General features: G+C 40.1%; 1 protein-coding gene across 8 annotated transcripts in view; it reads right to left on the reverse strand.

Moving 5' to 3' along the window:
* BCAS3 (BCAS3 microtubule associated cell migration factor) overlaps window positions 1-15,164 on the reverse strand; it is a 296,812-nt gene that overhangs the window by 249,072 nt on the left and 32,576 nt on the right. For all 8 annotated transcript variants that reach the window (XM_054287013.1, XM_054287006.1, XM_054287007.1 and 5 more), the window contains exons 8-10: window positions 13,050-13,157; window positions 10,486-10,562; window positions 185-261 (exon numbers count right to left, since the gene is read on the reverse strand). In XM_054287013.1, the coding sequence (XP_054142988.1) occupies window positions 185-261; window positions 10,486-10,562; window positions 13,050-13,157 (262 nt within the window). The remainder of the gene's footprint in view (window positions 1-184; window positions 262-10,485; window positions 10,563-13,049; window positions 13,158-15,164) is intronic.

Below are 15,164 nucleotides of genomic sequence, written 5' to 3' on the forward strand. Positions count from 1 at the left end.
TGAGATTTAATCAAATGTGCAAAGTAAAGATTTAATATTTTAAAATACTTAGGACTGTCATTTTAAAGCAACTCCTCTTACAGACTTTATTTTGCACATAGCTTTTTCCTGAGACCTTTTCTTTTCTTTTCCCCCCATATATACAAAATTTAGAAGTGTTTTTTGATATCAAACCCCTCCTTACCTTGTTTTCTGCATAAGCAAGCCAACGGCTTCCAAGAGCAATAGGATTCATGTTTGGCCCTGGACAAGGATAGCAGCCTGCAAAGTTTAAAAAGGCAACATTAAGAAATATCTTAATGACTTCTCCCAAAGAATTTTATTTATTGCCAAGAAAACAAAAAGTCTAAACAAAAGCCATGCAGTTGCTAATATCACTCAGTGGATGCTTGCATTTTTGTTTCTAGAGATAAGGCTGTGGTTAGATGAGCTATTTTGAACATTTAATTAAGTGTAAATATTCACTTCTCCTTTTGTTTGCATTTTTAAAGTAATTTTGATACAAAAATGACATTCTGGGGTGAGAGAGTATTGATGTTTGACTCGATTGGTTTTGCATCTTCACATTTTAATTAATTTTATTTGATTGACACCTTTCTGTTGGTGAACAGTTCATTCACTTCAACCCCTTCTGGATTTTTACTGTGTGAAAGGATGGATTGTGCTCTTGGTTTCAGTTTTAGTAATTCTATATACAAACCCTCAGACTTTCAAAATGTTTTTCTTTTGATTTTACCAATTCTCTATACAAGCCCTCAGTCTCTCCATATACTTTTTGCACAAGCTTTACAGTGTGAAAATTTGTAATTCCTTTAAAATTGGTAGCAATATTTCCACTGTTACCTGCTTTCCATTATCTTTATATTATCATTAAAAAGAGATTTATACATATGGATAAAAATGAGCATAGAAAAGAGAATTATTCCTGAGGATTTAAACATGAAAATATCTGTTAGACAAAACAGCTGTGAATGAAAACATGGAAAGGCTTAAAATAAATCACATTAAATGGCATTTCATATATAAATTTTTTAAAATAGGTATTTTTATAAAATGTTGTAAGTAAAATAAATTTTTAATAAATAAAATAATTTGTATTTGTAAAAATAATTTATATTTAAAAATAAGCATTTTTACATTAAAAAATAAGGAGTAAAGAACAGGGGGAAGGAGGAGGCTATCAAGCAAATGGTTAATCTCACTTTTCATCAGATCTTAGGCTAATACAGTCAATTTAGCAATTTAAATCCTCTCACTGATTGGGCAAGAAACAAAATATTGAAGACCTTGCAGACATGTGTGTCTGATTTAAAGGAGCCCTGGGCAGCTGCTCCTGTACCCAGGCTGAAGGAGCACAGGCAAACTGCATTTCAGAACACATCCAACACAACTTTATTCAGTGTATTGCTTAAAATCCTAATAAAAAATAAACCCCAAACCCAGTCAAGTGAAGTTTTCTGTTTTCTGAATCTCTGATGTGAGACTCCGACCCTGCTCTGCACCCATGGCAGGGAAAGGAACCCAATATCCACAAATGTCCAGCTCTGTTCCAGAAGAGCCCAGAACATTTCCTGAGCACAGCAGAACTTCCAGAAGAGGAGATGTTTTATTTCCCACACCTGCAAAGCAGTGGGAAGCAGTGTGGGAGGTGTTAGCACCTTTCTGGAACGTTCCATGGACATTTGACAACGCTTTGGATGCGGGTTTGGCCCCGCCGAGATAAACAAGCCTGGATTTCATTTTCCAGAGCAGAGCACGGAGGGAATTGCAAAATTCCAAAGATCAGAGCGAGCTGCTCGAAAGGTCAGAAAGGAAGGGGAGAATGAATTCACCAAGTTAAAGCCAGAATGAATTCACCCAGTTAAACCCAGTATGAATTCACCCAGTTAAACCCAGTATGAATTCACCCAGTCAAACCCATCCCAGACAGGGTTTGTGAGCCCTTATCGCCGGCCCAATCTCAGGAAGGAAAACGAATTCTGAAGAGATGATGCCACAATTGTTATTGCATTCCAGGAGTGCATAAAATGTGGGTAGCCAGAGCCTCTTAAGGAACAAAGCAAGCAAAAAATAGGTTGTAAATACAGCCCTGGGTTGTAAATACAAACGTGTTCTTCCGATGACATTATAGATCAGGAGCGCTGAGGTTTTAATGCCGACTTCTGCCTCGGCAGCTCTTATCTGGGTCAGGAAAGGAATTCAGGTCCCCAAACCTTTCTTTTACCTTCCCTTTCATGTATAAAATACAGCACTAAAAGTTGCCAGATGATAACCCTCGTCATGTAAATCTCTACAGCGACTACAGAACCAGTGACTTGCGTTTCCCAAATTCAGAACATCCCTGCAGGAGAAAACTAAAGGAGTCTCAGCAATTCATAGCAAAAAAACAAGTCCTGCTTGGAAAAGGGAGCTGTTCTCAATTATTTCAGTGAACTGAAGCCATTGAAGAACTGCAAGAAGAATTTTTCCAATCCAAAACTGATCACTGAACAGAAGAGTTACTTGGAAAAGCTGGGACTGCCCTCCCCAAACACATTGCCCGTGGTTTGTCCCATGAACTGGGCTCAGTCAATCAGACTCCACACACAAATCAACCAATTCTAAGAATAAACTCCACAAAGGTCAACAATTCAGCTCGGTCCTAAACTCTACTCTCCGATATGAAAAACAGCGTTAAAAAAAAGGAGCTATTTCCTCCCTTTCTTTTCTTTGCAAGTCTTTGCATTTTGGAAACTTGCAGCAGCACAAGGATAAACAAAGGGTTATACTTTATGGGAAGGAAAAGCAAATTGTTTTTCTGCTTTCCAAAAAAACAGCTGGAGTCAGCAGAACATCATCTATGAGGCAAATGAAAAGACAGACACGGCGTGACCCATCGAGCTGGGCCATCCAATCCTCAGCAGCCCCACTCTCTTAAAGATTAACTTCTATTTCTACCAGACTTCAAAACAACAGAGGAAAAAGCCATTCTAAGCAATAACAGCAGCAACTTTAGCGTGTTTACAATAGCAATGAACATAATGAGAATGCAGAACTAACTGTCAAGAAGACCAAAGTTTCCAAGTTTTAATGACAGCATGGAGAGGTCATCCAAGAAAGGATCACTCAGGGAAAGTCCTTCCAAAAGTGCAGCAAACCAAGCAAGTACTAAAAAATATCTGATCATAGAACCAGCTTAACTGGGCCTATAACTCACAAAAATATAGGTGAAAACCTATTGGAAACTACTTCATAACTTTTGAGTACACACTGTTATCTTCTGCCTCTGTGCAGAGGAAATGAGAACTTCAAAGATGAGAAAAAAGGAAGAAAAATTGCATTTTGAAAATCAGAATCAAAGTCTAAGATTTTCTGCTAATTTTCTCAAGTTTCTATGCCCAAAAATTCCAACTGGTGCTGTCCTAAGGAACAGTGAGGAATAAAAAAATGGGGCTTGGCTAAGGACATCCTGGGACTCATCCTGTGTCTCTGTTTTTCCACTTCCAAGATGTAAATGTTACCTACAGCCCCATAAGTAAATTTTTCAGTGTTAAATTTCTACATTTCTTCCCTTTTTTAAAAAATAACTGGGTTATAAAATAATAACTGCAATAAGGATATAGTTTGTGATTACTGGCATTCAAAAAAGCATTAAACTTACTTGCTGCTGTGCTGATTTTATATATTTCGTTTTACTGAGAATACAGGAATCCCACATTACCTGAAGCTCTCCAAAGAGCTACACAAATGTTTGCTTTGTGAGTGGGCAAAGAGAAGGTTGACTTATTTTCCATTAATTTTCCATTTATTTCCATTAATTTTAATTATTACCCTTATGGTAGTGATGAAAATCCCTACCACACTCTGGAGATTCAAATCCATAAGCTCATAATAAACCAAATCATCTCCACAACTCATCTTTGAAAATTCACACAGATAAATATCCCCTCCTCTGACTCTGGACCTTTCCATCATCTTGAGCTCCTCCAAGAAAGCCGAGGCTCCATCCAGTGCTTTCCTTGAATTGTTTTCCAAAAGCTGATCCTGGATCTTCAGTGATGGCAACGTGAACACAAAGAGAGCAGCCAAGAGGAGAAAAGCACATTCCTGTCCTCTCCCTTGTCCTTTAAACAAACAGCTCACAGGGAAACTGCTCAGAGGAACGGAGTCACTCCAGGCTGTGTCAGCTCCAACACAGCTTGGGCCAATAAATCACAATCAACCTGATCCACTTCCACTGGGGCAGCTCCTCAGCATCTCCACAGCTTCTTCAGAAAATAGAGATTTAAAGGAGATACAGGAATACAATATTCTCTCCAGAAAAATCTGATGTCAACAGCCAGAACATGTCTGAGCAAAGTCAGGGCTTATTTCCAGTTTGCAGAACGATGCACTCAGAACTCCCCACCCACAGTTTTATTTCTTTCTCAAACCTCACTAAAACACACTGGAAAATGACATCTGAGAAACTACTGCAAATTAATACATGAATTAATAAAGCTGAGGGAATGAAAGAGCCAAATCAGAATCACCTAACATTGCTTTCCTTCGAGCACATCCCATCATGTTCATCTTAAGACACTACTGGTTGATTTTTAATTTCACAGCACATTATAAGAACTTTATTCCCTACAACAATATTTATAGCACAGGAAAAAAAATCTGGTTTTGGTATTTTCCAGACTTTCATCCTCTCTATCTTGACTTTGTTGCTTTTTAATGAAAAACATTTTAAGTTCTTTTCTGTCTTGTTTCAGTCTTTTTCCCTATCAGTTTAATAGGAAAACTTTCTTTTTCCAGCATTTTCACTGGTTTCTTTCCCCCAGTTCTCTCCAGTTTCCTTTGCAGTGGTCCATACTCATCCTTTTTTATAACGAATTTTGATTTATCATTTCCTAGGGGAGAATTTTACTGGATATGTCACACCTTGTATGTGTGAGGAATCCATTCCAGAGGTTTTATTTCAAGCTGAGGGGATGGGCAGTTATTAATACAAAAGCCTTTTAGGATTTTGTCTCTAATCCCAAACTAAGGCAGAAATGGCATCTTTTGGGTCCCAGGGAATACCATGAAGGCAGAGATTCCCAAGCTCACCTCCATCCTAAGGAAACCTCTGGAGAAACAAGGATTTTTCTGTTCAGTGCCTGGCAAGGTTCATTAAAGATGACACATGTCAGCTGAAGTGTCCAGTGGTTCTAAACACAGTTTTCTAAACAAATTCCAAAAGAAGTAACTCATTTCAACAGAAATTCTTTGCCTTTAACCATTCAAAGGACTTGCTGGATTATCACTTCCAAAATCAGTGAAGCAGGGCCATTGTGTATTTTTAAATAAATAGCTCCAAGAACCCACTGAAGTGATGCTACTTCCCTAATAATCAATCTGCAATTCTTTTTGGGTCTTACAAAACACAGAGCTCTCCATAGGAATGGAATTACAAAACTCCATCCTTAATTCAGAAAGCAGATCCATGGCAGAGAGCACAGAGAGGGAAAATGCAATAAATAATGGGTAGAGTGATACTGTTGTAGCAAAAAGCCTTGTTTATTACAAGGAAAACAAATCATTTAAGTTGTTTTATCTAATTTTTTTTTGGTTGGTTGTTTTGTTTTTTTTGGTTTTTTTAGCAAACCAATTTTTTTGTTGTTTATAAACTGCATAAAGCAATATTGTTTATAAATTCCTCTGGGTTCCTTCTAGATGAAAGGCCCTGTGTAAATGTTATTACTCTCACACTGTCACATACTTTCCAAAACTCTTCTATTGTTCTTCTACTTCCTTCTGTTTAAGTATCACTCATAAAATGGAGTAAAAGAGCAAAGGAGCAGGATGGACCCACTGAGAAATCAGGTTTGCCACCCAGGGCATTTTTTTCTTACTTATTTATTATTATTAAATTGTTATCATTATCATTATTATTACTACCAAAATCTCCTTCCCTGTCCACTCTACCATGGCAGTTTGAAGCATGTGCACTTTGATGCTCCCAGTGGGTCCCTTCCAGCTCACAAATTCCATCATTTTATGATTTTACTGTTACTCCACAGGTCCAAGCACAATCCCAGAGCTTTTACTAAAAATATCAGTGGCCTTTCACATTCATTAGGCCTTGCTGTTTAATTTAGCACCAATTTGATTGATTTCAGGGCAATGTTTAATCTCAGGTTTACTTTCTTATTTTGTTCAGACTTGGACAGTGACAAATAATAAAAGTTGCCACTGGGGTTGTTGTTTCTGTGCAGGACAATGTCAGATGGCTTTGCTTGCCCTTTAACATTAAGGATTTGGGTGCTTTAGATAAAAATAACTTCTATAGAAACAAAGAGCACTTCCTGTTTTACATCTAATTTGTAAAACTGTCAGAGCCTGGAGATATGACAGACAGACATCGTGGGGACTGAGGCCTCTGTTGTGGCTTTTTACAGCTTTTCTGTTGTATTTACATTTTCCTGCAGTGGAGCAAAACCTCCTGCAAGCACCAAAGCTGTTTGTTCCCATAAATCTACCACTGTGCCCTAAAGACTTCTCCAAAAAGTGTTCCAGCATTATCCTGGAATGGTGAGACACTGGTTCCCACACCCAGGAATTTAAAAAAAAATCTTATAAATAATGCTGTTAAAAAGAAAAAGCAAAATTAAATCAGCATTTCCCAGGGAAAAACACCATGAAGGGGTAGGTGCTCATAGAAATGTGGGTGTATAAAAATTAAAAGTGCTTATAGCAATCCACAGGGACATACTTGGCTCTTCTTCACTGATCAAGAAAACCCTGTGACTCAGGAGCTCCCTTCCCACCTGCCCTGAGGACTTTCGATCAGGGCTGACCCCCACAGACAAAGGAATCCTGTCAATTATTACCCCGTGTGGGACAGCAGCAGAAATGCCCACAGCTCAGGAGGGAAACACACACAACTCCTGCAAGAATGTGACTCTTCAGGCATTAAACCTCCTCATGAGACACCCAGAGTTTTCACTTTGAAGTCAAGAGCTCAAACTGCTTCCTGTGAGCCCGACAGGGAGAGGAATTCCAGCAGAAATGTCCAAAAAAGCCTTGAAGATTTCCAGACCAGCCCTGGGACAAACTGAAACCACCAAATTATTCCTTGTGTGTGAACGTGAGAGCACACAGCAATCCCAAATCCAAAGTGCACATCAGAGCATCCAACACCATTTGCTTTGGGGTTTTACTCACTTGGAGAGGTGCAGGACATTCAACATCCACAGACTGATTTTGGCTTGTGGGGAGGAGCCTTTCCAGAATTTCTATACAATAAAATACTCTGACTAAAATCTGCAGAATTACCTCTCAGGGCTCTCCAGAACAGCATCAACAGAAACCTGGTGCCAGCTAATGGCTGCAGTAAGTGTCTCCATCCCTGGGGAAGCCTGGATGGAGAATTTATCAATATGAGGAGTGAAGGGCCAGGGAGGCTGAGCAGGAGCTCCTTATCAGACACAGGGATGATGCCACGTGCATGATGTTATCTGGGAGCATCTGTGCTCAGCCCAGGGGGTGGGCAGGATGTTCTTTATGGACAAGGAAAGGATCCATCAGGCCATATTCATAATCAGCAGTGTTGCACTAAGTAAGCAGTTTTGGGGTGAGGAGCACTGATGGAATAGAAATCAATGGAATTCAGCTTTTCTGCAGCTTTTCTTTAGAGCAAAGGAGGGGCAAAAAAAGCCTGAGCATCACTTTGGTTTCTGTGCATCACTTTGGTTTCTGATCCTTCAGCCACTGAAGGAAATCTGAAGTGAACCACAATAAAACTCTGAGCTATTTAAGAATCTATTTAAAATCCACACCTTGACACTCACCACTAGTAAAAGAAATACATTCTTAGCATAAGCATCAAAAGAAATTTTGGGGTTTTTTTTTAGTCTGGCCACATGAGCACCTAAGGCAGTGCAGGATGTGAAATTCCTGCTGGGCTTTCTCCTCCCCTTGGTGTCTTTCCTTAGGGAAAGGAGCTGGCTCCAAGCACCAGGAGAGCAGTGATGGATGGAAGTGACTGCCTTGAGACTGATGTTCTGCCTTCTCCTAGCAGACATTTGAAAATCAGAACACCCCACAGGGTAGATTAGGGGATATCCTGGTAATTTTTCTACAATAGTTACAGCATGTTTTCTCTCCATGTTTAAGCACCTGTCTTAAATTCCCTCTCCCAGTCTGGAGCACCTGTACACTGAGGTTTTGTTACAAAAGGCACAAATAAAACATTCTGGCTCCCTGCCATGCAAGTCAAATCAGTACAATTCCATGTAATCCCAAGCAGGGGAAAACAAAGCTTGGTTCCATGTCAAACTTGCTCAGGAAAAATCAGGAAATGCAGGAGTTAAAATGTTCCAACAGCAGCACGAACTTGTCCATCTACATCCTGAATATTTTATGGCATATTTATTGTAACAATATATTAAGCTACACATCCAACCACAAAAACAAAAACAGAAAGGCAAACACTCCTCATGTGCAGAGCAGCTGCATTAGCATTTCTGAGGAACTTCAGAATTCCTGACACTGCTTTTAATTGGACATTCTGCATTTCATTTCTATGTATAATCAACAAAACAGAGCAGAGCTTCTGCTTTACATTTGTGCTGTTTCAGTGAGGCTCTAAGGCTCCCACACCACTTAGGCACGGAAGATGTGATTTCCACACCAAATCTTCTTGAAAATAAAGATTTTTCTCTTCTCTAAAAGCAACACAAAACCCTTCAAAGAGTCAGTGATCCTCAGCAATATTTCTGCCCTTTGTGCCCTTCCTCCTGACCAAAACCAGTCAGAGAATCTTTTCCATGCTGTCACATTCTCTGGGCAGGCAGTGACACCCTCACGGCTGAGGTGCACCAGTCTGGACAGGACACAGGCTGCCCCAACAATGCAAACAAAAAGGCCTCCAAGACCTTTTCCTCAGCTTCCTTTTCAAGGATTTCCATTTTTTTAATTGTTACTGGCACTGTCCTTTAATAATTTTTTCCAAGGCACAGCCAAGGAAGGCAGTGGTGGCCAGTTGGCTGCCTCCCAGAAGGGCCTGCAGCTAACGAGGGAGCTCATTTCCATCCCCCTGCAAACACAGCAGAGCAGTTTAAGCCTTTAAAGATGCGCTCTCGGGTCCAGGAGATTTCAGCACATGAAATGGGGAAGCTCAGACAAAAGCTCTGCTGTGCCCCGACGTGCCAGGGCACAGCACCTGCCTGGCAGCAGGACCCAGGGAATGGCTGAGCTTGGCATCCTCAGCACAGGCCCCAGAACCCTAAACCCAGGGGAAACCACAGCTCTGCCCACTCACAGCGTGGCACTGCCAGAGGGAAGGGCTGGGCTGGCTCCAGCGCTGGCAGCATCCAAAATGCCCCAAAAATGAGCTTGTCCTTAATTAAACCAGAGGAAAGTTTCAGAAAATCTTGAATTTTTTTCATATTAAAAAGCGGCACAGCTGGAGAAATACACTGGCATTAGTGACATTTCACAAAGTTCTGGACTTCCTAAAAAATAATTCTTTCATTCCTCCAAAAGTTTTAATTTATCCTCTTTATATTCCACAGCTGCTCCACAAAAAGCAAATCAAAGTTATGTTTAAAAAGCAGAGTATCCCTGCTTCTCAAAATTAACTTCAGGACTTAAATTTTTAAAAATAAATTGCAGTATCTTAAAAAACCCCAATAAAATAAGTCCAGAAATTCTCAGAATACACATTTAACTGAGTGGTTTTCTTCACTTTTGGTCTAAAATAAAGCAAGGCTTGTACTCTAATTCTTTTTGATGAAATAAAAGGGAGTGATGAATAGGACAGAAATAATTCCCCGTTTGGATCTTGTCACTGAATCCCAGCAGATTCCCAGTGTCTCACATCCATGGATAGGAAGAAACTGACACCTATTGGCAACTTTAATATTACTGCATGTGGCTGCTTCCCCTCAAACTATGACAAAAACAGCTTCTCCTAAGGAGATTTTTCTATAAATACAGAGAAAATATTAAAAAAATAATTTCAACTTTTCGAATTGTGATTGAAAATACATCCACAAAAATGCAGTCTCTTTTCAAATAATAAAATTCTGACTTTTCCAGAGCAAATTATGAACTGTAAAGTCACATAAAAAACCCAACATGCCTAAGGAACAAAAATATGAACAGTGGGTAGATCACTGTTGATGTGGGTTTAACTGCTACTGATGTGATAACCTGGAACTGTGTAATATGTGAGGCTGTATGTAAACACGTAAATATGTAAAAGCTGAGGCTTTTACACATATTTGTGCAAAATGAACAAAAGAATTGCTCAGCTACTGATGGACTGCAGTGTGGGTGCCCATTACAATTAGTTACAGCAATAATAAATACAGAAAAGAGTTAAATATTCACAGAAAAGAATTTGGGTTTGGGGGTTTTTTTTAAGCAAGTTTTCCTGAAGCTCCAAATTATTGAGACCTGCTTTGAGGATTTAGAAATAAAGAAACAAACAAAAAGATCTTTTCTGTCCACCTCTGAGCCCAAAACTGTACGTACTGGTGACGAAGAATTTTTTGGTGAAAGTGCAGCTGTCAAAGGCGGCGATTTTCTCCTGCAGGACCACAACGAGGATCCTGAAAACACAGAAATGGAAGGGCCACTTCAGCCATTAAATGCATTGGTTTAAAGATTCAATATCTAAATGTAATTATTCCAAAAGCATCAATAGAAACTGTGCAGTGATGAAGTGCCAGGTTAGCAGTCCCTGGCAGTTATTGAGGGCTCTCTCTGCTCCCAACCACACCAACTCCAGTGCAGGAAGTGCAGGGGGCTGAGCCACACCAGCACAGCACTTTTGTGCTAAAGCTCCTGCACTCAAAGCTCCATTAAAAAGCAAGAATGGAGCTGCAAAGACCCTGAATTACTGTCACTGACTCAAACAATCACAGAACATGAGCTAAATGTCAAATAATCCCACCTCAGTGCAAATCTACTAAAACATTTTATTTGCTAAAAGCAGGGGGGAGTGCAATACCAAGAACATCAGCACACAAACAGAGCTGAAAGAGGCAGAATTTGGGTCAATTAGCATTATTACAGATGTATGTTTATGTGTTTGCTTGTACATTACACTTTTATTGTAAAGGCCAAAAACCACAGGGTAACAGGAAACATGGTGCTGCCTCAAAACACTGAGCCCAGAGATGCAAATGTGGAAGCAGAGCAGCACCTTGGAAATTTCAGAACCAGGGAATGCTTTCTCCCACACTGATGACTCCCAAAATCAAGTTTTTAAAAGCCTGGCATGAAAGAAGCACCTGGGAAACCAACACATAAAACCTACATTTAGCAATATGACATAATTAATAATCTGTTATTCTCTCATTAGGCAGGCTGTGAGAAAGCATTTTTTAATTAGCTGTCAATATAGAGCATTATTAAATATTGTTTTAATGGCTTTAATTGTAAAGATACAACATGGAAAAAAATTAATCACATCTCTCAGTGACTAAAACACACCTAATGCCTCATGTGAACATTATGACTGTGTGTTACAGCCTGGAACAGTCACCTTTAAAAAGGGGATGAATCACCTCAGCCTCAACTCACATCCTTGGGGACAGGGTGATGATTATTTCCCACAAGTGTGAAATCAGCCTTAACCCCTTTTTCCCTATTTTTATCTGTTTTGCCATTAAGAACATTTCCTCTTATCCCATGAGAGCTCAATACCTGTGAAGGACTACACTAAAATCAAAATATACACCATCCCCTCACACTTGCTGATATTTTCAGATAAATAAATAACATAAATTAGTTTTGGACATATTAGTAGTTTTAGTTAAATGACATCTTCCAATTGCTGAAACTGCAGGAGAGAAAACCAAAGAAAATGTATCAATTCTAACTTTTCCTACATTGCCTAAAATAAAGGAAACCAATGAATAATGGGAAGGTTTTGACTGCAGGTGGAAGTGTAATGTGTATATATTGCAAACCTATGGATATTTCATGGGAATATTTCCCAGTCCTGGAGATTTTTGTTTTCTCCTCCTTGAAGCCACTCTGTCTTTCTGCAGAAATCAACCCCCTCAGATGGATGATTCCAGAGCATTTATTGATCTATTTATTTTTAGTAGCAGGTTACACTTAGTTGCACAGGTTTGATGCAGAGTCCCCATCTGCATCAAGGCCAGGCACAAAAACCAAATCATTCTGAATTTCCCAAAGATTTGTGTTACTATTGACTGAAGGACCATCTATTCTGGCATGGCAATATGGATTCCCAAAGAACTGCAGGAATTTCTCCATCCAGGGCTCTTGGATTGCACCACTCCCCCAGGGCACCTGAGGCCACAGTGACTCATGGCAGTGATGGGAGGGTGAAGGGAGCAGAGCTCAGCAGGGCTTGGACCAAAGTCACCACTCCAAACTCTCCCACCAGCAGTGCCAAGTGCAGGATCCTCACACAGGGATCCTGGGATTTCTCTTCTGCCTTAAAAAGATGCAGCAAACTACAAAGCAAACCACAAAATTCCAGTTTGGTGTGTCTGGGAGAGATGGGGATTTCACATTAACTCAGCAAAACTTGATTCCACGGACACAACAGATGCTGTTCTCCTGGAGCTCTGTGATCCTCAGCCTCCAGAGCCATTTTCTGTCTATCCCAACCCAGAGATGCTGCTTTGTTATCTGACTCACTGGAACATTATTCCCTGCAAACCACAGACTGCACACCAGGAATGTTCTGGATGTGCAAGGAGGCAAAATCTGACAGACCAACACAAAGAAGAGACATGAACTCCTTAGTGCTCTGTGCTGTTTAAACTCTCTGTGATCCCATTTCCCCAGCTGTAGGTGGATCATCGAGGATTTCAGCAATTCCTGCTCACCCTTTAGCACAACTGAAAGAAGCTTAAATGATTTTTTTGGTTTGAGCTTCTTAAACCAAAGCCATGGGGGAAGCACATTGATGTATTCCAATTGAAACACTCCTTGAGAAATGGAGAACCAGGATAGCGAAAAAAAGAAAATCAGGGAGGTGATATACCAGAAATTGTATTTATTACCAAACTCTGGCATGCCCTAACACACAAGGAATGCAGAGAGAGCACCCTTACCTTTTATTGCAATGCAGGTCATAAATAGGAGTTTTGAACTGGATGGACTTGACCATCTCTCCTGTTCTCAGGGAATACAGATCCACACAGCAGTAGGGTGGGCTGGTGCTGAAAGGAATTAAAAGAAGATTTTAATGGAAATCAGGGCATTTTAAAAACTAGGATTTAATTCTTTCTGCCTCCTTAGCATGCTGAAGGAAAAGTCATAGAACCACAGAATTATTAAGATTGGAAAAGATCTCCAAGAACATCAAGTCCTGGACCCAGAATTCCAACAATCCCAGCAGAACCCTGGAGAACAAAGGGTCAATATAAACCTCCTACATTAAGAAGGAAAACTGAATAATGATCTCCACGATGGCCATCAACCTGTATTGTGCAACTGATTATCAAACACTTGGTTTCTTTTACCACCAGGAAGACTTGGGAAGTTTTAAACCATATCCTAGTACAAAACTACTCCTCAGAGTAACTCTCTCCTACAGGGAGGACTCTGCCCAGAGCAGCAGCTGAGCTGCCTGGGGCTGATGGAGACACCTCACCCACAATTTACATTACATCCCTGATGGACTTTTGTTTGAACCATACAGATCTTTTCAACTCTTTGTGTCACTTTTATCATTTTTATATAAATAAAAGCTTTGAGGCCATTTCTTAATAAAAAAGGCTGAGTGGGAAAAGTGCTGAGTGGTGGATAGGGCCGAGGAAGGCAGTGGTGGAAACCCTTTTAGGGGCTGAGGAGAGGCTTTGATGTGGCAGCTCTGCTCCACAACACCTTTCTCCCCCTCCAGGAACACATTAAAACCTTGGCTATTTCTAGGTCAAGGAATATGAAGGAGCACAAATTGCCAGCTGTACAAACACATCCTGAGCATTGCTAAAAGAGGGTGCTCCCCCCTGCCCAGATCTGTTTTATTTTACAGAGTTTCACACAATTCCTGCCCCAGCACTCACTTGTCTCTTGGATCTGCTCAAGCTGCTCGAGAATTTTCTGGAAAGCTGGAGGACAAATGCCAACTGCTTACCCTCAATGCTTCAAGATCATAAAATGGTTCATACAGTAATGCATTACATGGTTTATACAGCAATGTATAATACACAGTAAATGCATAGCAAGACAAGTGTCAGAAAAATAACTGAAAAAATAACTTCTGACATTTTGCCCACTGAAATTTTTCCCAAAATACACATTTTTCTAGGCTAATAACAAGAGGGTGCAATTTATTACTTCAAGCACTTCAAAGGCCCTTCAAAAACACCTTTAAACCAGTGAAACTCGAGTCAGTTCCCTCACATTAAAGTTCACTCCTGCTCCAAAACACAGAAAGCCACTGCAAGATCTATGTACAAACTTTTTAAAATTAAGTGATTTATTACCTCTAGCAAATTGTAATATTGATAGAAGGGGAATTTCAAAACAGGAATCTCCAAAGTAGATATAGCTGAAACTACATCAACACACTTAGTAGTGATTACTATTTCCACATCAGCTTGTTTTGAACAGTTTTTCCAATTAATGGGTAATAATTCTGTCACTCAAATGCATAATTATTATCATGATATGTTGGTTGATCATGGTAAGACAATTCTAGCAATGCTTTTGTCAACCACACTGGGTAAAACCTTGAGTTCAAGAGCCAATAACCAAGGAATATCATGGAATCACAGAATTCCAGACTGGGTTGGGTGGGAAAGGACTTTTAAAGAAAGCTCATTTACAGGGACACCCTCCACTATCCCAGGCTGCTCCCTGTTCCCTAGCCTGGAATATTTTATATTGATAGGCCAGAAAGACTCTGAAATTCTGTCTGAAATAAAATTCTTCTGAATTAGTCACACAGATTATCAACAAATATTCACTATGTATCCTGATTGTTCAAACAGCTGCAGAGATCAACAACTTCTTTAAAGGTAATGGACACAAATCCACCAACAACTCTAAAATGTGGCAATAATAAATGTATAAACACACTCAGGCCTTTGTATCTTCCTCTGTGTGAGTGCTGCAGTGCAGGGATGGAAGGACAGAGCAGATGCCTCATCCAGCTGGCACTTGGTGACATCTGTGCTCGTGCCCCACGCCAGCATCAGCTCCTCCCAGATCTGCTGGGTCCC

Source organism: Melozone crissalis, unplaced genomic scaffold (genome assembly GCF_028551555.1).
Source record: "Melozone crissalis strain CALT ecotype California unplaced genomic scaffold, PUWL_Pcris_2 ptg000057l_1, whole genome shotgun sequence".
Classification (NCBI taxonomy): Eukaryota; Metazoa; Chordata; class Aves; order Passeriformes; family Passerellidae; genus Melozone; species Melozone crissalis.